This window comes from Amphimedon queenslandica, unplaced genomic scaffold (assembly GCF_000090795.2).
Source record: "Amphimedon queenslandica unplaced genomic scaffold, v1.1 AMPQUscaffold_13457, whole genome shotgun sequence".
Classification (NCBI taxonomy): domain Eukaryota; kingdom Metazoa; phylum Porifera; class Demospongiae; order Haplosclerida; family Niphatidae; genus Amphimedon; species Amphimedon queenslandica.
Window position 1 is genome coordinate 29885 of NW_003546307.1, and position 24418 is coordinate 54302.

The window sequence follows — 24418 nt, forward strand, 5'->3', positions numbered from 1 at the left end:
TGCTGACACTGGCTTTCCTTATATGGCATTAAGGGAAGAGAGTCATTTGCCAGTAATGAGAGACAGTTTAGTAGTTCTAGTCTGTTCCTTTTTATTCATTAGTCTTGTTCCCACTTGATGCTGGCAGCTGCTTCGTACATTATAAGCAGGTGTCCTCAATGTCGCACTATTTTAAAAGAATACTTTGTAGCCTTTACTTGTATGAGTTTGTATAGTAGTATAGTGTATTGGATTAATGGAGGAGTATGTATGTGTGTATCTGCTTATTAAAGTGTTTATTTATTTGTGCATATCACATTATGTCTCATTAGCTTCAGAGTCTACTAGTACACAGCCCCTTAATTACAATTAAAGGGGATTGTCTTTATTAATGATTATTGTTATTGCAGTAATTGTCGTCATATTGTAAACATGTTTTTCCAATTATTATTTTCGGTTGGTTGATAACAAATTTCTAAGTTGTTTGTCTCCCATTGACACAAGATTAATTGTGTATACAGTTTACATATCTACATTTCCCTTTCTCTCCGTGTCAGTTTGTATAAACTCTCACTTACACATGTGTATTGATTTGTTTGCCTGCTTTGCTGGCCCCTGCTTGCATTGAACTGTTTGTGTAGCTTCGAGCATCTTATATAATCTTATCCAGCAGCTGTGGGCTGTTTGGGGGCATTATTTTATTCATTTTTAAATTTCGAACTTGTTTTTCCATCACCTTCTCTGTAAATTCTTTAGTCTCTCCTTCCCTCTTCTTTATGAGGTGCAAAAGAGATTACAATATTTGTACAATAATAATATATGCATGGCAATCTGTTCATTTCATCCATTGGTTACATTCCTGTTATCATTAGATTTTCTTGTTACATTCAATACATGGACTAGCTCCTTGTTTACTCCAGTGACTCTCTCTCATGTCCAGTTCTGTGTTCAAATTATTGGCATATTTTCTTTGACTTATGAGGCCTCTGTGTGTCCTCTTGTTTTTATTTTCTGTTTTATATCCTTGTTCTTGTGTATTTATGGAGTAATAACATGTTTTGATTCGCTTGTCTTCATTTCCTTTATCACATTTACCCAATTTGCTCCAATCGACTTGTGACTCGTCAGCACTTCTCTCCCACTTTCCTTTTTATCCAAATAGTTACTTTTTCTTCTCCCTCCCTCCCTCTCTCCCTCTCTCTCTCTCTCCCTCCCTCCCTCCCTCCCTCTCTCTCTTTTTCTTTCTTCTTCCTCTCTTTCTTTAGATACCCATCTCTTTGTTGATACTAATTCACTTGTTCCTTTGAAGCACAGTCTTGGGTAAGTAGTTATTAGTAAAGTTTAGTCTTCACACTGTATCTTTGTGTTGCCTAGAATCTATTGAAAAGATACTTTGGGAAAAAGGGGCATAATGTACATATGCCATTAGTGAAGACTTAAAAGCATACATACATACATGTACACTTTCATCCAAATCCACATGATTTTGTATCCCATTCAACTTTTGTTTAGTGTTTTTGCTTCATTCATTTTGGCTAGGTTTAGTAATTATTTCCCTTTTTTTGAAAGCTTTTAAGTAGTCCCTTGCCAAAATAGACTGGCCTAAAAGCAAGCCGCCCAAGTATAGCCAATACAGCTGTCTCTCACACGCATTAGTTATGCATGTGTAGACTTTGAATTCTCTTTTTGATGTGTCTTTCTTCATATGTACTTTTAAACATTGCAATGCTTTTACTGATACATGTAGGCCAGTGGTTTTGCCAAATGCAAGAAAGGTCAAGGAAGAGATGAAAAAGGGACGCTTTGAAGCAACATTACCTGGCAAGACACAAGAAAGCAAAGGTAAAGGGTACTTGATCTCTAATCTGCTTCTTGTTGTTTGTCCCGGTATAATCTGGAGATTTTTGCAAGCTTGCAGCACCAGTCAGTGTGGCGTTACACTCCTGACAATGTTCAGCTGGTCTCAGTATTAAGCTTGTCCCATTGGCTGATGTATTGTTATGTAGAGTATTATAAAGAGTCCACTATCTGATCTCTAAAGATAAACATGTTGTGTATACATTCATTCTCATTCTTTCTGATATTGGGAACTTTATAGAGAGAGAGGAGAGAGAGAGAGAGGCCTTCGTGTTCTCTTCTATGAAAACTTTAGAAAGACAAATGAAGATAAAATAAAATATCAACATTGTTACTGTGTCACTATATGCAATGACTTGTAATAATATTACAGTGTTGTAGCTACATTTGCATGTACTATAATGTATTGTCTCTTAAAGGGACTCTTCCTTATGCTGTATTTATTCACGTCTCAGCTATCACCACATGTCAATATTCCCATTATTATTACTACTACTTACTACTACACAAACACACAGCGTGGCCCGAGTGATATTTTCTGGGTAATTTGTTATTGCCAATTTTGGTTTTTCAAAGCTAATTCTCTTCCAACTACTATATATATACATGTATGTGAGTGTGTATGTGTATATAGGAATATACTCTACTGTTGATAGTATTACATTGCTACATATGTACACACTGGAGGCTGGTTGTAGTAAATTGTAGTGTGAGTCAAGTCTTTTCTTGACAGTCTTCTTTTTCAGAATATGAGTATATTCACACTGCCTCGAGCATTAATTATGTGCCTAATTTATTAATATTCTTATTTATTTATTTGTTTTTTCATTTGATTTAGGCCTTCTGATGCTGAAAGGCTTGGGCTCTGAGGAAGGAAGGAGTACTGTCAAGATGGCTTCTATGTCTACTCTCAAAAGAGTGCGTGGGTGTTTATGTATTTGTATGTCCTCACAGCATCTTTGACACTGCAATGTACATACGTGTACATGTACATGTATATATAAATTGTGTGCATGTACAGTGTAGATGTATCCGTCGCCATTCAGGTTGTAATTGTGGCCAGCTTGAGCTTCCTTATTATATTTGTGGGCTAACGTGATTCCCAGACAATTAGACGCCAGTTCTTGGAGCTTGAGGGCTTTGGAGAGGATACGCTAATTCGGTTGTAATTTTATTTAGGCTTTAATAATAGCGCAGACTCTGCTAAGCATATTAATTCTTAGATTATAGTGTGTGCCTTTGCATGTAACCCTTGTAATGGAGTTATCATTAGCTAGCTTATTATTTATGGGATAATTGATGCACGTATTTGTACACTTGATTTTATGAAACAGGAAATTCCCATGCACTCTGTACATTTATTGTGACGCGTCGTGAGTATTGAAAGAGATTCGATACTACTTATGTCTTGCTTGTCAATATTTAATATGTGATATCATATCTATTTGATTATGAGAAAGTTTATATGCTTCTTGTTCGTGTACACATTAGCTCCCTCCAGTCTGAATGACTCTGACTAGTTATGTAACATTGGGAAGTGTATTTTTGAGGCTACTTTTAGTATGTGTGTATGGCGATCTTTTTCATGAGAGTAGGAGCTGGGTGCTCCACAGGATTTTGACATGGTGCTCTTCTCATTGGATTGTCAATTTGCTCTCTAAAATTAAGTCAAAGACACAATACCCTATACAATGTATTTTGACAAAAATTACAAGAAAAGAATTTTTCATTTTTATATTTTTTTTCTGATGCATATACATGTTTTTATGCTGTGTAGCAAGTTTGAGCTAATTCTGATTAAACTTGGATTTTTTATGAATTTTTAAAGTTACTCAAAAATAGGTCAAAAGTCCCTGTACTATAGTACAGCGATTTTGACCAAATTTTGCCAAAAATGAAAAGGAGAGAAATTTCCATTTTTATAATTTTCCCTGATGCATATACATGTTCTTACGTTGTGTAGCAAGTTTCAGCTGATTCCGGTTAAAATTGGATTTTTTTATAAATTTTTAAAGTTGCTCCAAATTCCATGTACCGTATTGTAGTGCTTGTTAGCTCATGAAGCTCATGCTTTTTATCTCACTTAGCATGCTTTGTGGGAAACCCTGTGTAGGAGTAAGAGATATTTAAGTAGATAATGTGTTTGGCATTTCATTATACGCATAGTTGGAGCCTTAATTCAATGTCTTGGTTCATTCTCTCTTCCTTCCTTTTCACTTGAATTAACTGTAAATACTTCACACACTTTAAGAAAGCCACACACAGTGTATTTTTATTCTAATTTGTCACATTATGTATTTCTATTCTTATATGGCACATTTAGGGTGTTAGTGTAGAGAATGACAATATGGAACAGTCAATTGACACTGATAATGGTGGCAGTGTAACAACAGCTTCATCATCCTTTCAGGCATCACTTCCTCTTCCTCTTCCTCAAACAATGGAGCCTATCATAACAGCTGACAATGAGCTTGCTAAAGATAAGGAGGCCAAAGAGGGGGGAGGAGGAGGAGGGAAAGAGGGGGAGAGGGTCATCACTAAGAATCAGTGGACTACCACTGATGGTCTTCACTATTTGACAACAAAGGTAAAGACAAAGGGACTGTGTTGTATCAATTATAAGACTGAGAGGAGATAAGATATTATAAGCATGCACTGTACCTCCTTCCTTTCTGTCAGTTTTATCTAATCCTAACTCTTTATTAACTATAATCAGTCCAATAAACAGAGGACATATTTTTAACTGCAATGTACATGTAGCTTGTATACGTGCATGATGAGTCTAAAGGAGTTAGGATTCAATCTCCCATTTCTCTTTTTCTCTTGTCTATGTTCTTTGCTAAACCTGTTCACAGCTATGTTGTATAATGATGCTAAAAAACCAGGCAGACAGATATTCCTTTTAAACAGCAGTGTGGCTTGTCTGCCTAAGCAATTATGCATGAATGAACAATGGAAGCAGTGAATGAGCAAATGACATTGAGTCCATTGTATTCTTTAGTAGCAGTATTAAAACAATGAAGCAACTAATGCACTATTTCACAGGCACAAAGCGATTGTTAAGAGTTGAATGCAATAGTGTATATCAGTAAAGGGAAGGCGTCAAGACCTTATTGCTTTGCTATTCATAACAGGAAACAGTTAGTATGTGATATCATCAAGACCAATGTCTCTCTCTATCAGTAGTTCTACTCTACTATTTCTTTTCTGGTTGCTTCCATGCATTCTTTTGACTTTGTGCTATAATAATTTCTGCTGTTGCTTTTTGCATGCGAGTCAAATGATCCTAGTGCATAGAAATGTAAAAAAAATAGTTCACGAGTAGTTGAAAACTGTTAAAAAGGAGTCAAATTTAATTTTAAGGCTAGACTTCCCGCCTACACATCCTGATCCCCGTGACATCATAGCGACAAGCTAGTAAATGAATTTTTCTGTTCTACTGTTACCGGGGCAACACGTTTAGGAATGCACATTTTCTGGTGGGCGTCTTTTTTAGCAATTATTATTGTTTGTTATGGGAGTACGTGAGAGGGCTCCTTATAAAAGCATCGGGTAGTGTTTTTTCCAGTCATTTTACCTCCTCATTTTCCTTTCAATCATCATTCTCAGTGACTGAGAAAGTGAGAGGGAGCGCTCCTTCGAGCAACGAAAAGAAAAGAGACAAAAGATATATTTGAGTTACAGCAATCCTGGCTTTGGTACAAAGTTACTATCGGGGCCCACCACCACCAGCAATGGCGGCAAGCAACAATGGGAGCAGTAGCAACCACGGAGGAGCAACCAGCCCCATGGGCCGCACTAAGTGCTTTCTCTGTGAAGTCCCTAGAGGTCCCTGGGCCATGATTTACGATTTTCACGAGCCAGTCTGCAGAGCCTGCTGCAACTATGAGGGTATTGATCGCATAGCTGAAGTCGTGGATAAAGCTAGACATTTGAGACGCTCACTAGAGCAGCATCCACAGCAGCAGCAGCATCCACAGCAGCAGCATCCACTGCCTCCATCCTCCTCATCTGAGCACCACGGATCAAGGAGCCCTCACGAGCTACCTGGGATCAGCTTCAGTGCTCCCGGCCGCTCTGTAATGGGCGCCGCAGTTGCTGCAGTTGCTCACTCTCCAACTGCCGCTGGCTACCACATCATTCCTAGACAGACTCTCAACGGGAGCAAAGTGGTCGTTACCAGCACAGGAAAGCAAGCCTTTCCATTTCCAGCTACAACACTCTGTCCTCCGGGACTTCAAACCCAGCCAGTCATTCCAACTACAGCTTACAGCACAGCTACCACAACAGCAGGCCCGGCTCGCCTCCCACCATTCCCAGGGATGCACAAACCAGTCGTCCCAATGGAGATTCATCCCCAGCAAGAGACAACCCAGCGTTTCGCCCAGATACAAGAGACACTTAACGTTCTGAGCAAGTCCCCACCATTCCGCGTCCGCTTCTCCAAAGACCACTCACTGATAGGTCGAGTCATTGCATTTGATGCTGTCTGTCGTGGTTCTGACTACGAGCTCAAAGTGTTTGTAGAGTATCCAATTGGATCTGGCACAGTCTTCCAGAGTGCCTCTGGAGCTGGTAGACAGATGTATGGTGAATTCAGAGAGAGGCTAGGCATTGGAGGTGGTTTCAGAGGTGCATCGTCTAATGGTTACAAAGACTTAGAATTTGAAAAGGCTTTTGGCGACGAAGACTGGCGTGTGCTAGGCGAGCTCCTCACCGAAGAAGTGAGATTCTTTAGAGGTGCCGTAAAGAAGGAACTCCTCCCCCAGCCGTTTGTAGATCCCCAGCATCCTAACGTACCTCCGGCAAACATGTCATCCACCCGGGGCTTTCTCAAAAACAATCTCCTCAACCGTAAGAGGAAATCATCAAACGAGGACGAATCAGACACAAAGAAGAAGCTAATGGAGAACGGGATGTCAGACGATGGACATGCCTCTCCTTCTCCCCGTGGAGTAGATCAACCTCTCTCACCCGCAGATTCTAACAGTGCAGCTGGGTCCCCTTCTCACACCAACAGTGTCTCAAGCCCTCATTCACCTCCTACTACCAACGAGAAGAAGAGCCCGGAGCCGATGGAGTGCCTCATATGTCACAAGGCGTTAGATGATACTCGTTTTGTCCAATGTCCCTCAATGGGGCCACACAAGTTCTGTTTCTCGTGTTCAAGAGACAGCATAAAACAGCAAGTCTCCTCCTCAAAAGACGTTTATTGTCCTAGTGGACTCAAGTGTTTAGTACAAGGGAGCTCAACGCCTTGGGCCTTCATGGAGCAAGAGATATCTACCATTTTAAAGTCTGAGTTTTAACTACATAATCTCTTTACACACACTCACATGCACTATATCTCCTCCATTAATAACTTCCTCAAAAGATTTACATTAATCCTTTTAATGTTGCATGATTATTCTCTCTCTCTCTCCTTTCTTCTTTTCAAATCCTCAATTAACTTTCTCTTCTACCCTCTTATTGATCACTGGTATTTATTTTGAAATTATTATTATTATTATTGTTATTATTATAACAATCTTTTATTAATGAAATCTCTTTCACTTTCCAACAATCAGAAGTAGATTGAAAATAATAATTATAATAATTGCAAATTAATTTGAAAATATTCACAGCGCTGTTATTATTGTAGTATTATCATAATGGTCACCATTGATGCAATAAGCTGAAAGTGTGTGTATTTAGACTGGCAGTGATGGGAGCCTAATTTTCCATTATTTCTCTTTGTTCCAGTAATTTTATTGTCTTCGTAACTAGAGTACACCAGATAAGGCTAAGATCAATTAATAATCAAATTAATGAATAATTACTCGTAATTAATCACCTTCTGGTAGATTATTCTGCCGCCCTAATCTAATTGGATGAAACTAGAACTGATAGTAACCAAACAAGGTCATGTGTGTTCTCCTTGTTATTATTTTAGCTAAACTATAGAGGCATATATTCTTGCATCATTATTACTACTCTCAGCAAAAATGACACTGCATTTGGTTGATAAAATAATGGCACTCACATGACACCTGGTTGTTGCACAACCATACTGCCCTTTGCACCTCTAATGCAGTGAGTTTATTCATAGCCTGGGACTTGTGGCTTATACAAATGCTGTGGTGTATTTGAGTGTCTGATTGTGTGACATCCATTTCTTGCAACACCTCTCATTGATGGTTTAGTTCTGATACTATTAATAGCAGCAGCAACCCTGTACGGTAACAACGAAAAGACCCTTGATTTACATTTTCACACCTTGCTTGTATTCAGCATAGTATCAACATTAGTATTATTATGATTATTGTTTCATTGTTTTATTTATTTTTGTCTTTATTTTTGTTTCACAACTCATAACATCTAGGTTGTTGATGATGACCGGTTGATAAAGGTGATCCAAAAAGGACAGGAGCTCCTCCATGAGATCCGCATGGCTCATTCTCACCTCCCATACTCAGCAATGGAGAGACAGACAGATTGTTTCTCAATCGAAAAAAGGTACACAGACACACACATCACACACATTGAGACACGTACATGTATCATACTTAGATCAGATTCTCAGCATTGATGCATAGTTTACATTATAGCAATATTGATACTAATGATTTGCATGCGTGAGCAATTTGAAATTTATGAGTGAATTGTGTAGTCATAGTGCTGCTATAATTATGGGCTCATTATGCACGGATCATGCATCACTAGCTATGCCCTTTATATTTGGTATTTCTTCATTGAACTATTCATCTTTTGTGTGTTTTTGGCATTGCTTACTCCTTGACTCATTTTGATATTTCATAATAATTTGTTTTCACTCAGCAGTGGGATGATGACCTCATGCCAATGATTTCGCTCATTGTTGTTGTTGGGTTAGAGACAACTTTCTTCCTTTGTAAGGTGCCAATTAGATGTTTAACCACAGGAATATAATGTATGCATGCATGCATGTGTGCATGTGTCTGTGTGGGATGTAAAGTCTGTGGATTATCTGTAGCTGTTTGTAATTATGCTATTTACTATCCTGAGCCCTAAATGTATTAGCCATTGGCTGTCAGTATTGAATCTTTGATGTAGTTTGGTGGGGCATAGGACATGTGGGCTTTGAGCATCAACAAATGACAACAATAATAGACTTTGAAGTGTTGCTAAGACTTTGAAATAATGCTGGAAAATATTGTCGGCTTCTTCTCATGTCAGAGTCTAAGGGTATGCGTGATTGTGTGAGTGAGAGAGAGAGAGAGGGGAGGGAGGAGGTGTGAGAGAGATTACTGTGTTTTGTTTCATAATTATTTTAAACCAATTAATCAATTTCAGTAATCTCCTTTTGATTTGATATATATATATGTGTGTGTAATATCTCCATGACCATTTTTGGTTCTAATGCTTGCCTTAGATTTGGTCGGTGACAATAGAAAACAAAATGTATCGTCAGGTATTTGCATCTTAATGTGATTGTGATAGATAATTGAGTGCAAATTTGTGATAATATTAAATATTGCTGTTTCCAATGAAAAGGAGGAAGGGAGAGCGGAGCCAGGGAGCCCTTGTTTATCATCTCCCTTGCTATAATACAAATCATGAAAGATTATAATTTGTTCTCTTCCTTCCTCAGCTCATTATCCTAATGCTACTGCTCACGCCAGTGGTGTCTTCACACATGCACAGATGTTATGCAGACACAAGTCTTTGTGGGTCTTTCTGGGAGGAATTTTTTTGGCTTGGAAATTACTCTTGGCTTTATTGTCTCTAAGCACATTCTAGTGTACAGGTGCCTCCACGCATTGTGGTGACTCAGAATGTTATATTAGGCTCTCAGCCTCACTGTATGTATCATTATGCCCTCTCACAGTCTCCAAGTGCAGCATGTACATGTATATACATGTATATGTACAGGTTTCTTGGCCACTGGGTCAAAACTACATGTACCCTAACCACTAATAATCCCATGAAGACCTTGACTGCCTTGTGGGCAGTATTGTCCACTCCTATGGTGTGTACATACATTGACCAATGGTTTGTGGGACATGCTCCCTTCACAATGTACTGTATTACTAGCTGGACATTGTACTCTTGTGTGTACATGTACATGTACATAGAGGTTGCCATTATGTAGTATTGAATGTGCTGATATGTGCATGTTGGGTATACTTTAATGGATTTCTGATTAAATGCATTTTTATCGGTTGTGGCTTGAAGGGAGTGGAGCATGCCGCAGCAGCAGCAACAACAAGCCTATTTCTAGCGTGTTTAATTTATTTATCATCTTATTCTATTTTCCTTTACACAGTGAGATCACACAGAGGGTGACAAAGGTCTTGTACACTTCCTCAAATGATTTTAAAGTGAGATAAAAAGAGAGTTTGAGAGAGAGTAGCGGAAGAGAGAGTGAGGGTGAAAGGTTGAAAACTTACAATTTTTATAACTTAGAAACTTGTATTGGAATCAGCTCTGCATAGCATAAGGGCATTGGGTGAATGAGGTTTCTGTGGGAACCAATTTTTGGAAAAAATCATGGGCTATTGTAATGGTTTTCGGTGTTCCTAAACTCAAATATTTGCTATTGAAATCAACTCAAACTTTTTACATAGCATAGGGGTGTCGATATGCATCATAAAAAGTAATGAAAACTGAGAAATTTTTTATAGACATGCAAAGCCATTTTTGGTGAAAAAGCCATACCATGAACTGTATATACATGTACGTATAGTCATGTGTATTGTCACTGCAGTGCAGTCCTGTCCTAATATGATTATTATGGAGAGAGAGTGGTAAACACATTCTCTTTTAGTTATTTTTAATTTAATCAATTTACAGCTAAAGTCACTAACGTATCAAATTCATAACTCCGGTGCTAACATGATCTTACCTTTTCTGCCACCTATACTATGTCCCACCTTCACTGTGACCTCGTGATTCGTGTGTGAATATAAGTATTGTGTATTATAGATATTGTGTATTTGTTGCACATTTTCTTGCACTAGAAACACATCACAATCTTTTTTGTGCCTGCACTAGTACAGTGTGACTATATATAGCATCTAATATGCCTTGTTATAATGTATATGTTCATGCAATGATAATAATAGCAGTAATAATATTGATAATAGTAATAATAGTAGTTCATTAAGATATACATGTATGTTAGGGTAGTTTCATGAAACAAGGGCACAAGGTGTGTGTACGGCCTGCATTTATTAATTGTTTGTATAAATTTATCTTTTAATCATATTATTATTATAAACATCAGCCCCAGGACTCCCAAATAATGGATTATATTATAAACAAGCCTAGAGTCATATCTCCCTTTAAGCCAATTGTAACACTTGTAATGTCTTCCCTGTTAAATAAACACGAAATAAAATGGACACAATATGTAAGACTCACACTTACTCAGCGCTCTTTCATTCAACCATGAATCCTGTGATGACCATTGTCCCTATGGGGTTTAGAGTACAATGTTGTATTGTGAATATTCTTATACTCTCTCTGACATGATATAATCATGTATCGCATATTCTCTTGCCAAAAGTTAGTATTACTTTTTAGCATTGATTTAATTAGCTTTTCCTCTTTCTGTCTTTTCTGGATTTCTGCCTTCTTGGCATTCCTTACTGATTGCTCCTTTCCTATGGGAACTCCATTTCATTTGAAAGTGTGCCCCAACTCTTACATTATTGCTCATGTTTTAATTATTAAAATGCATCCTTGAGAATATGTTCCACGTATAGCAGTCTACTCTACTAATATAGTCAACTGTGTGATGTACAGTACATGTATGTGATAGAGGGAGATAAAGTTGGGTTATTGTTTATTTTGAACAATTTTGATTTTTGGTGTTACCAAGTCACATGGAGCAGAGATATAGAGAAAGAATTGATTAGAGAGAAACAAAAGATTTTAGACTTTAGTGAAAAGAGAGAGTGGTGGGGCCTGAAGGGAAAACAAAAAGGAAAGAGAAAGTGGAAAGGTTAACAGCCCCAATGTCTGTCTGCCTTGAAAGAGACTGAAAATACATATACTAGCTTGTACTCACTCAGGTAGCTGAGGTGTAAAGGAAAGATATTAATTATATTTGATTAGCATTGCCCTTATTTGGTAGCAAGCAGGAGATTAAGTATAAAATATTTTCATTGTTTGATGCAATCCTTCTGCTTCCTTTTCTGTGCGTCCCTGTACATGTGATATGTATGTGTGTGTATATTCTGATGGTAATTGTATTTTAAAGTTTAAATGATCACATAGCTAGCATTTCCTGTCAGTCCAGGCTTGTATGCTAAAAGATAACCTTTTATGTATGGCCTATATCACCACGCCATGCCTTTTCTGATCCTAATTATAGCCTTGCCTACAACTAAAATTATAATTATTTGGTATTGTTGTGTTTGTGTACATGAGCTTGTTCTGTCATTTGATTTGATCTCATTAAACCCAGACACTGTAAATGTAGCGTACACAAATAGTCAATGTCAGGTATGTGTGCCTGTTGTGTGGGTATGTATTAGCCATTATTGTGTTAGGCAGCTAAAGAAGGATTATATCCTATTAGTGGGAATTGTCTCTTGTATGTATATGCACATGTGACTTAATTGTACGATGTATGCACGCATAGTATCGGTCATTCATTTTGTGTGTAACTATAACTACGTGTTTGTATTTTCTAAGTATTGTTTGTGCTATTTGTTGTAGAATGTATTTTTAAATGCTTTGTCACGGAACTTCAAAAGAGCAGCAAGAGTACAAGCATGTCAATAACTAGGAGAGAAGAAAAGGACGGCGATAAATATAATGTAGAGGATGAAATGGAGAGGACAATGGAGAGGGTAGTGGGATGTGTTTTGGTGTTTTTCTTCCTTGGGTGTGTCTATTCCACCTGCTAACCTCATCTTTGTTGTAGGTTAGTCTCCTACTCATCCTGTTTGAACTCCAAAACTAACAGACTCAAACTGGATTACACCTGGCTAAACCAAATTACAGTTTATTGTTATTATGCTCCGCTACCAATTCCAAGAACACCCTGCATGTGTTTTTTGCCCGTGTTGATTGTTTTTTCAGGGACAACGTTTGTTTTTGCATTCTGGGTCATTTTCAGGGTGCCTCAATAATAACTTTGTTCTCTTGTTCTTTCTCTAAAATGAAAATACACTTTTAAATTGCGGAAACTGCTTGTCTTGTGCTGTAAAAGCTTTGGTTCACTTTCTATGTATATACTTTCATGCACGTTCCCCCATCCCTCTCTCTCTCCCCTTTTATCTCTCTCTCTCTCTCTCTCTTTCTCTCTTTCCCCTTTTATCTTTCTCTCTCTCTTTCTTCTTTCTTGCCCACTCTTTTTGCTACTGTTTTTCATTTTGTCCTCGCTGTGTACGGTTGTATTGTCTTACTCCCTCCCACTTGTTTTGCAGTCTAGCCGTACACTGGCCAACCCATCCTAGCATCATCCCCAAACACTCTATCACACTCTCTTATCCACGTCAATACTTACTTGATATACACCCACACACCAGTCCCTGTACACACTCCTTAAATATATCCAATGGTATAATATGCTTAAGTACTTGATGTATTGTTATGTGCTCCTATAAGAGTATGTATGTATATACTATGAAAACATAACAAAATGTCTGTATTTATTTAAAGTCTTTGTTGATTGCTTTGCCATAAGTTTTGCCCTCAAAACTCTCCTTTTTCTGGTTTTGTTTTGCTTGCTTTTCCCCTTATGCATAATGTTAGTGTTGTCTTTATTAATTTTACCAACTAAAAGTTGTTTTTGCCTTGTAGGATATGGTTTGTTAAAGCATTAATAGTCTCATTTATTTTTCCCCTCTCTCTCTCTCACTCTCTTCCTCTCTCTTTCTCATTTTTTCCAAAAACTTATTTCTCTATAATGTATACATGTACAAGTATTTGTTGCGGTAAGAGAGGGATAGTTATAGTCAGGTAGTCTGTACAAACTATAGAGAGTATAGACTAACTACACTGTGTATCCATCCTTATGCATATGCAGCATATACTTGTTTATCCTAATCCCTGTTACATAGTGTGTGTCCTATAGTGTTGCATTAATTTTTATCAATTGCAATAGACAACATTGACACTGAATGGGTATCAGTTCCTCCCACTGGAGTAACACTTCAGCCTAATAACATGTACACACATAAACACAATATCAAGTGAACACACACACTATACATGTACTATCTGTATGTCCCTTTACTATGGACTGTTTTAGTTAGACTTTGAACTACCTCATTGATTATGTGGTGTGAGAAATGGATTGATTAGTAATGGTTAGTTTTATTATAGTCGCTCCCTGTCTGCCTCTATGTCTTGTTTAGCTGTTTCATCCCTCCTACTCAATACTCTTCTCTTGGATTCTGTGGTTTTAACAATTTCCTTTAGCTCCAAAGCTTATCACAACTTTCCACTGGCTTCTCGACCTGATTAACCTGGCACCTGCTTGCTTTGAACTTATTTTTTGCTTCTTTTATTTCTTTACTACCAGAAGCTCTTACAGTGCTCACCTTTGCATATAGAGATAACCTTATCTCTCTCTAATGTTCACACTATGTAATTTACTAAATGAATTTTTATCACTATTTTTCATGTGATTAATCTTGCAAAAATGTATTTTTAGAAATATTATTTTTTGTAAAAAGTGTTTATATATGATTGCTCTGCCTTATTAGATCATAGATAGAGCCTCTGTGTGTGTGTGTGTGTGTGTATGTAGTGGCAATATTATGATTGTTAGCTGTTTGATGTATATCAGCTTCAATGAATAAGAACAACGTGTTTGATTGTGTGTCTCTCTCTGTGTGGCATGAATTGTGTGTGTGTGACTTTGTGTGTGTATAATCAGTTACTGTAAATTGAAATACAAATCTTTCAAGTTATTTTTCACAATCACCACCCAGGAGGCTCACCCTCCATCTCATTGTATGTGTGTGTCCTTTAGGAAACTGTGAATTAGCTTATGAACGACTGGTTAAGCAATGCACACACACACACACTAATGGTCTTATAGTCCTCCATTTATTGTTATTTGGCATCAAAAGACACAAACATTTAATAGACTATTGGCAAGGCCTAGTAAGTTAAAAAGTGGACAAAGATATTATTTACATTTTGTATTGTAAGCCAACCTTTCAGCATACGTATACACACACAAAAGTACATACACACTATATGCACTAAAAGCAAACAAAGAGGCGGCTACTATTTGTACTGTATTTGTTTATGATTGGTTTTGTTGCTGATATTTAATCTCCACTCCCTTATTACACTAATAATCCATTTCCTTCTTTCACTATCCTCCTATCAACCTGAAAACAATCCTCTCGTGCTCTTTTCCCTTTTCAATATGTCTAGACTCCTGCCTTTTATTCTTATTACTAATCATGCGGCTTCTTTTTCTCTTTTTTTATCATTTTCATTTTGACTGTCTGATTGACTTCTGTAATTAATTTAGCGTCTCCTTTTCCTCCTTTCTCTCCCCCCCCCTCTCTCTTTCTCTCCCCCCTCTCTCTCTCTCCCCCTCTCTCTCTCCCCCCCTCTCTCTCTCCCCCCCTCTCTCTCCCTTGTGCTGTAGGCCAAAGATACAGGCACTGCTAATAGACTGTCTACCTTTCATCAAAAGAAATCAAAACTTGCCAGAGATGGCCAAAAGAACAAGGTATTTATGTATGTCTACATGTGTACATGTTCATTGCTTCCTATGTATGTATACATGTACATGTACATGTGCATTAGTCAAATACAAAATGTCCATTACATGTGTACATGTACATGTACATGACAAGTTTTATTGTACATGTACATGTACCTTTCTCCCTCTCATTCTTTCAATCACTCCTCTTCTTATTTGTTTTGCTTTCCGCCTTTCTCATCATCCTTTCCTTTTCCTTAATTAGCTACAGATGCCATTAGCATGCTTGTATTATAGTAATAATATAAATATTCTTTGTTAATTTGTTATATTCTCCTCTGGCCCTAGAGTGCCCTCTTTTCCTCCTTTTTTCCCTCAACGCATTTTCCTGTTTGTTAGACTTACCACTAATCATTTATAGAATTACATAAACAAGCCATTCCGCCTTTGAAGAGGAAAGAAGGACGGAATTTTAGGGCCATGCATGCATGCCTTTGGTCATAAATTACAACAAGATCACTCTTGGCTACAGTCTATTGCTCTGGAGACAGGAAAGGGCCATGGGAATATTCCATACAGTAGTGAATCACTGTGTGCATTGGGTGTTCCTTTTCTTAGTAAAGGGTTCAGCCTTTGCCCTCTATTGTTCTTTGCTTGTGGTGAACTCATATTGCCCTCACTATAGAAACGGGTTTATTTATCTAGCCAAGTGACAAATTAATCATTAGTGGCTTTAATAATTAATTTATGGGTTTTGAGGCCCAGGCTCAAGAGATACTAAGGTAAATGCCCCAGGGTAATTAGCCCATTCCCTTTATTAAGGAAAGTATGCTATTTCTCCTTAAGTAAGTAAGTGGGGGTGACACTCCATGAACACATTGCTGGTGGGTTGATTCACTTGGTTGCACCTTTTACTAAAATATTGACTCTGAAGCCATTTTAACCTCAAAAGCAATGGTTTAAAAGAGTTCCTTATTAGTGTAGTAAAGAATTGATATCATAAGCTGAAGCCATCTTGACTCCATAGCTATGATAACACCTTGAAAAATAAGCTATTGCCGCAGGGAATGTGTAGTGGAGAAGAGAGAGAGGGAGGGGGAGAGAGAGAGGAGAGAGAGAGAGAGAGAGAGAGAGAGAGAAAGAGAGAGAGGAAGAGAGGAAAGAAAGCCTGTACAAGTTTGTGTACTGTATGAAAAGTCTGTGTGAATTTGTGTACTGTATGCGTGTAAAGTGATGAATTATACCATATTTGGTCAAGCCTGTCTATTTATTCCTTTTCCTATTGGCGTGGCCTAGTTTTAGTTTTCATTAACACAGTTATCTACACATATCACAGTCCAGTAAATAAAGATATACATGTACATGTACACATTGTGCATGCTTACATAAATTTCAAATATCAATATTATACATGCACCTGGATGTCATTGTAAATCAGGTTTTGTCACTTGTTAATAATCAGGTTTAGTGGGTTCTTTTGAGTCTCTTTTCAACACTATAGGTGTGTCTGTATAGAGGAGAGGCTGACCATAATTCAGCCTCAAGTTTAGAGAGGTATATGCACCTAACCACAGGCTGCCCTTCCTCCTCTATTGACTTTGTACCTGCTAAACCAGTTCTGGTGTCTTCTTATCAAACTACAGGAAAGATAACATATCTAAATGATGATGTAACAAGCATAGAGAGAGGAACGATAAAAAAAGAACAAAGAGGATTGCCAGGAGTGGCAGACAGTGGCCCATTGAGAGAGCAAGAATGGGTAGAAAAGACAGAGGCTGGGTCTACTCAAAAAAGTTGTTATAAACTTGACATGTGTCACATTGGTGGCGTTACTCTAGTCGAGAGTAATCTTGACGAGCAACACGAGGAGGTCCTGATTGAGGAAAGAGAGAGGAGTCATGGAGGGGGAGAAGAGGAAACCCGATACGAGGAAGTGAAGAAGGAAAGTAATGTGTGTCCCGTGGAGGAAATAAAAGGGAATTTAGTAATGAGGGTGACGTCACCAGTTCACAAAGGACCGGAGGGCAGTCTTCAAAACACTCGCCCCAGACTAGCTGTCCAGGTAAAAATGATTTTTTACATAATTTAAAGCCAATCAAGCTCATAAGCTTAAACATGTTTGAGCATTAACTGGCAAATTTGTAGAGCTTGAGTCATTGACATGTAATCCTGACTATTGCTATTCATTGGCCTGTACATGTTTGTGCACTTTTAGCTTCCTTTAGATAAGGTTTAATGCTATTCACAGGCTTTTTAGAAAGAGTAATAAATCCATTTAGAGTATAACAATGGAATTATGTTACAGTCCATTGCTGGGTATAGTGTAGGATTTCATTTTATCGAAACATGTGTGTACATGTACATGTACATGTACATGTACACTAGCTGTATGTGTATATGTGTGTGTGTGTGTACGCACGTATGTACATGTACACTGAAATTCTGTTTTTAAGGATGATTTGTAATACTTAGAATGCTTATTATTCAATTGAATATTGACATGATTATGTACATTCGTTTGTACATGTACATATATGTACATGTACATGTATACGTATGACATTCACTGTCATTATGCTAATTACTTGTTATTGGAATTGTTAAGTTAATTCAACTATTCCTTATCTCTCCTTCTGTTCTTGTGATAACGCTGAGTCTTTAATCATAGCTAGAGGATACAGTAAAATGTGATAAATACATGATATCACCAGGCAATTGCTGACTATTTGTGCTATGTACATGAACCTGTGTCCTGTGTACAGTGTTACATGGTCCATGAACTCGACGCATTCCATGAGTTTATGCTCCTCTGATCAAATGCATTACAAATGTTATATCATTCAAGTTTAAGCATTTATCACTGGTTTTACACTCTGCACTTTTACATGTTGCATACTTTGTATCTTATTTGTTAGTGAATGATATCTCCTATCAAGCTATGAGCTCAGTTTGTGGTGTTTTTATGTGGTTAGATGCTTCATGGTTACATTATACGTGTATGTGTATACTCTAAAAGCTGCTTCCTTTCTTACATCAGGCAGTCCTAATTTGTGTATACCCTGTGTAGTAATATTTGATCCCTGTGTAATGGTGTCGATTAGTGGTCCAAGCTTAATGAATGTTTAGCGGATCCTAATGCTGTTTATATCCATGTTTATCTGTGGTTGTGTACCACTCAAAAAAAGTGTTACTCAATCTCCTATTGTGAGGTCACTCCTATCTTAAAAATCCTTTCTAGCCCATTCCCTTTCCTCTTGTCTCTCATTTTTCCCTTCCCTCCCACAATCTCCTTGCTCCTCCTCCTCCTTTTCATCCCTCCTTTGTCAAGTGTCCTATACAAACAGCCACACTCTCACTGGGTGTTGCTCTATTCCCCTGAGGTTTTCTTGCACTGTCTGGTAGGCTGGGCCCTCTCACAGGACTATAATGCTTTGTAATGTAAGATGCATGCATGTATGAATATACTTATAAGATTTGTGTAGTATATGGCTTGTATGGTGTCTCTTTTGTGTATAGGAATGTACTTTGTTTCGACTTAGTATGTCTCCTGTTTATTTCTCTCACTGCGTTTGTTATTATTTCGAGTTGAATTTTTGTCGCCGTTTGTAAATATTGGCAGCTTTCCACTCCTCATGTATAAAACATTAACTATATGGAGTTTATAACATTTGTGTGTGTGTGTGTGTGTGTGTACTATGGGTATAATATCTAATTGGAAATTAAAATTCATTTTTCTTTGACTATCCATCACTTCGTTTGTTTGCCAACTTGGCTTTGCATTTCATTAACTACAATTAACTCTTTCTGCTAGTAAACAGACCAAAAACACTCCGCTCTATAAAGAGGAAATGGAGAGAGAGAGAGAGAGGAAGAGAAAAAGAAAAAGAAAGGAGCTGTTGATACTAATGATGTTACTTGTTTCCTGGGATCATATCCTCACTACTTTATTAGCTCTCTCTCCCCCCCTCTCTCTCTCTCTGTGTTCAGGAAATAATTCCACCTTAATCAAAGGAATGCCCTTGTTTATTTTTTTGGAGAAAGCAAGAGAGGAAGAAATGCATGTACAAGAGAAAGAGAAATTATAGTGTCATAGTCTCCATATGTGGTCATTGCTTTCACATTTTATTCACAATAACACTTTCTTGGGACTCCTGCTGAGTGAATGGTATTGCAAGCATTCGCCAACCACTTAGTTTTCTCCACAAACAACATAGCATTGTGCATACAGTAGATTAGCCGAACAATGGAAGTTCTGAAGTTGTTTGGCTTGTCATATGCTATCCTTGCTCAATCCCATTGTTTGCATTTGTTCAAGTTCTGATGACAAAAAATTAGAGAGTAATTGAAACTATGCCCAAGACAGATTGCTTTCCCAACATATGATGGTCCAATGACATTCATTCCAGTGTCTTCCCTTGCCTTCTGTGGACAAAACATTACTTGTAAAGTGATTGCACATGATTCACTTAATGTTAGAAATTGCTTACATGTATATATCATAACTTTGTCCTTCCTTTATTGTATTAGCTATAGTTCTGATTCAATGCATTGTACATGAATACTATATAGTAATTGTATTAGCTCTTAATGTACATTCAGGAAAGAGGAAATGGCTGCTAACTCAAACTATTACACAACATTGTTATTATTTTAGCACCTCTAAAGGGGAGCTCCGCCTAAACTTTATTCTAAAGGGGAAAGGACGTGTTTATTTTTGTCTTATTGCCTGTGTCATGTCTTTATGCATAATAGATTGTGACTATCATTCCTCTTAATTGGTATGTTTTGAAGTTCTTGAACTAATGTTGTGATTGATTCAGACTGGCCCCTTAACTTCCTCACTATTCTATAATCATCAACATTAATAATAACATTATTATTATTATTATGCAGTACTCCATTATAGTACCATGTAATGAGAGATAGAGAGAGAGAGAGAAAGAAGGAGCACAAAGGGAGATTTATGCATATTTTATGCCTTTGAGTGTAAGAGGGAAAACAGTAGGAAAATAAGGAAATACTGACAAAGAGAGAAGAAAGAATAATATGACAATTAAATGAGAGGGATACAGATGAGTAAGTAATAAGGACTAAGAGTAATAACTATTGTATTGTATGTCCAAAAAAGTTATCATTACAATAATAATAATTATATACCACACACACACATAGGTGTGTGTGTCAGTGCGTGCATCCCATTGTGATATTATTATGCAGTGTACAGTGTTTGTGGTTAACATTAATCACTACAGTCTGTGATATAATTCACTTCAAAAACATTAAGAGTAAATGGAGACGGAGAGTCTAAAAATTGCATTAACATCTAATGTACGACCAATTATGGGCACTCAAAAGATATCCTCTTTCGCCTAATGAAGTGTCATTATTTGATTTTAGACAGATGCTTGTATGTATCTGTGTTTATATACTCACTACATTTACCTACTTGATGATCACACACACACACACACACACACACTTGTGATATTGTCCCATTTTCTCATTACAGAGCAATTTCTTGCACATATTTCTGTTTGTTTTTTTCTTGAGCCAGTGAATGATGGCTATATGGTTGTGCAATGAGAAATATTAATAACTTTCAGTCTTGGACTCATTTATATGTTTTTGAAAGCTGCTTCTGTTGATTCTAAAAGGTATTTTTTCATTCGTCCTTGTTTGTCTTACCAAAATGCCTGCTCAACTCTAATTGATGTTTATGTACTCTGCCAGCTAAGTTCAATGAGTTGGCATTCTTTGTATAATGACTGTAAATCTTATTAACTCTTATCCTATATGACTGTGTTTACTAGCAAACCTTACATTATTAATCCTAATGCAACTAGCAGCCAAAAAGGAAGGCAGGGGACAGAATATATATTAATTAGCACCAACACTTTATTTGGTGGAGATCACGTACCACGGAAAGAGAGGGTGAGAGAGAGAGAGGGGGACAAACAACTTCATTATCACCACAAGCCTCACAGATCACTGGCTTTTATAAGCCAATCACAACACATCAGGCCTCGTATACTGTCTGCTTATCAACAACACTTGTGCTGTTATTGGATTTATAAGCCACAGCCAATACATGCAGCATCAGTCACAGGGAGAGTGTTTGTGTGGCAGCCTCTCAAAAACTGTATGTGGACTAGCTCGTATAGTGTATGATATATGACCTAGTCAGTTATTGAGACCACAGCTGTTTTTTATCGGCGACAGTCAGGAGAAAATTTTTACATTTCCTGATGCATATACATGTTTTTATGTTGTGTAGAAAGTTTGAGCTGATTCCGATCAAAATTAAATTTTTTATGAATTTTTAAAGTTACTCCAAAATCGAGCCATAGTACAGGGTGTTTGGCCAAATTTTGACAAAAATGACTAAGAGGCAATTCTTCATTTTAATAATATTTCCTGATGCATATACATGTTCTTATGTTGTGCAGCAAGTTTAAGTGGATTTTGATCGAATTTGGATTTTTTACGAATTTTTGAAGTTACTCAAAATTTGAGCAAAAGTCCCTGTACTATAGTACAGGATGTTTGGTGAAATTTTACTAAAAATGAATAGGAGAGAATTCTCAATTTTTATAAGATTTTCTGGTACATATGCATGTTCTTATTTTGTGTAGCAAGTTTGAGTTGAGCCCATTTAAAAAAATTTAAGTTATGAGCGCTCAAGTCTAGAGAAAATTAAGCAACACTACCAATCTGCTGCATGTACGTACTGCCACTAGCTGTTTTCAAAAACAGGATAATGCTGGCTGTTAAACAAGAAATTATGATAATTATTTTATTAGGTGTAGTATGTATGGTGTGTGTGTGTGGCTGTAGCTCAGAGGCACTCAGCACATTCCTTTCTCATTGAATAATGCGAGTGCCAGTAACAGCAGAATACACACATCACTGTGGACTGATTGATGCTGTAATACTGTGTAACATGCCAGACATAATTATTCCAACAGTTCATTGATCAGTCATTTGTGTTACTAGCAATAGAATCCTTCCAACTTGATTTTAAAAAACAAGAGACACCTCCCTTCCTCTTTTTCCTTTTTCTTCCTTCTTTTTTTATTTCCCTTTTCTCTCTCTTTCCCTTCTCTCTCTCTCTTTCTCTCTCTCTCTCTCTCTCTCTCTCTCTCTCTCTCTCTCTCTCTCTCTCTCTCTCTCTCTCTCTCTATACATGTGTACCTCTTCCTCCTCTCTCTTTTTCATATGTTTCATATGTAATTGGACAAATATGTCTCTATAACCACATGTTCTTTATTTGAATATTAGTACAACATTATGTCACAGCTAAACCATCTGCTTATGATAATGCCTTGTGTTGTGTGTTGTGGCGAGTGCATTTAAGAGGCTTTTGCTATCACCGATCATCATAAATGAAGTTATGGCTCAAAAGGGGGATTATCATAGAGCCAACGCAGACATAGTGACCCTTATTGTTGCTAAGTAATTGATTATTGTCACCCGTTGGTATGCATGGAATGTACTATTGTACAATGAATAATTAGTTATGTATGTACTTTATATGTAGCAGTATGTACTATACTGTATAGTATAAGCATGTATTGTGTATGTACTTATTGTTTTGTGTATTATATGACCTACAGGAGGTGATTTCCCAATGTCTGAACTCAAATGGTCTTATGACTTCTCTGATCTCAGACTTAGCCTTTTAAAGGATATTCATAAACTCATTATCAAACGTTATCACCCACACCTCCTACTCTCTCTCTCTCTCTCTCTCTCCTTTGTGTCACATATTGTATTATGCTGCTGTATTGTATGATAATAATAAGTCAAGGGGCTTTATTTTGTGTCTGTCATTAATGAGATTAATGACGTGACAGTTAATATAATGCCTCTGATCTTTGAACTCAAGGCATACTTTCCCTCAATATCTTCGCCTCCTGTTTTAAGTAGCTAAGATACACTATATATGTATTGAAATATTATAGATAAGGCTCACCCTTTCTCTCCTCATATTTTAATTGATGTGATTCCCCTTTGTGACATACAGTTTGTATCCTATAGGTGGCGATTTTCCTGTGATTCGAATTTTTGCAAATTTTCACTTAATTTTACAAATTTGCTGACTTAACTATTTGATGTTTTGGAATTATTGAGACACTATGGTGGCTCAATCATTATAGCATGCTTGTCATATCAAGTATGAGATTTAATGTAATTTAACGTACCACCACCCAAAAAGCAAATCAAAGCAGTTTGTAATACGTATACTACACTCGTGCATGTAATTCTCATTCACTATACACTGTTGTCTTAATGCGCATGATGCTTCTCAATAGCTCAATACATAATGTCATTGTTACAGGGTCAGCTCAAATAATTATAAGTACATATATACAATGTATATATATGTATGTATAATAGTAATAGTACACTGTGAAATGATATTATTGATTAAATATGAAAGGGGGTGATTTGAGAGGGTAAGAATGTACTCTGTGTGTACAAGGGGGAAAGGTGAAGGTCCATTCATTGTCCTCATTTTTATATATTTTCTATTACAATGTAGGTTCTGCCGTCAGTTAGTATAGATCCTGTTACCAAGAAGAAGGACAATAATGCTGTTCTGTCATTAGCGTGTAGCAGTGAAAGTACACCTAGTGACACTGAAAAGGTATGAGCTAATTACTCCAATTACTCACGACCATATGTACCTACAAGTACATGTTACATATCAGACACACACACATTATAGTTCAGTAATACATTAAGCTTTACATGTACAGATATATTACATTACTTACTACATATGTGTCTATCCATCAAGTCTACATTCTCAAGGGTTATATGAGTATTGATATGTAGGGTACATACAAACATACCTTGATAGGGCAGCTCACATCCTGTCATGCCTGTCTGGGTCAACCTTGTACTAAGGGGATTTCTCCTTATTTTGTAGAATCCTAATAA

At 37.1% G+C, this 24418-nt stretch overlaps 2 protein-coding genes across 3 annotated transcripts in view; both read left to right on the top strand.

Moving 5' to 3' along the window:
* Positions 1-24418, top strand: part of LOC109581143 (uncharacterized) — a 49505-nt gene that overhangs the window by 16719 nt on the left and 8368 nt on the right. The window contains exons 1-10 of one of the 2 annotated variants that reach the window (XM_019994950.1): positions 1245-1299; positions 1354-1392; positions 1727-1821; positions 2675-2754; positions 4160-4423; positions 8198-8331; positions 10121-10175; positions 15419-15502; positions 16977-17537; positions 24018-24122. In XM_019994950.1, coding sequence (XP_019850509.1) covers positions 1391-1392; positions 1727-1821; positions 2675-2754; positions 4160-4423; positions 8198-8331; positions 10121-10175; positions 15419-15502; positions 16977-17537; positions 24018-24122 — 1380 coding nt within the window. In that variant the 5' untranslated portion in view covers positions 1245-1299; positions 1354-1390. Of the gene's footprint in view, positions 1-1244; positions 1300-1353; positions 1393-1726; positions 1822-2674; positions 2755-4159; positions 4424-8197; positions 8332-10120; positions 10176-15418; positions 15503-16976; positions 17538-24017; positions 24123-24418 lie in introns of those variants that run through there. The other variant, XM_019994949.1, reaches the window with a different exon arrangement.
* LOC100639101 (interferon regulatory factor 2-binding protein-like) lies at positions 5396-7405 on the top strand. The gene has a single exon (XM_003385515.3). It carries the CDS (start codon positions 5571-5573, stop codon positions 7143-7145), a length of 1575 nt encoding a protein of 524 aa, XP_003385563.1. The 5' UTR covers positions 5396-5570; the 3' UTR covers positions 7146-7405.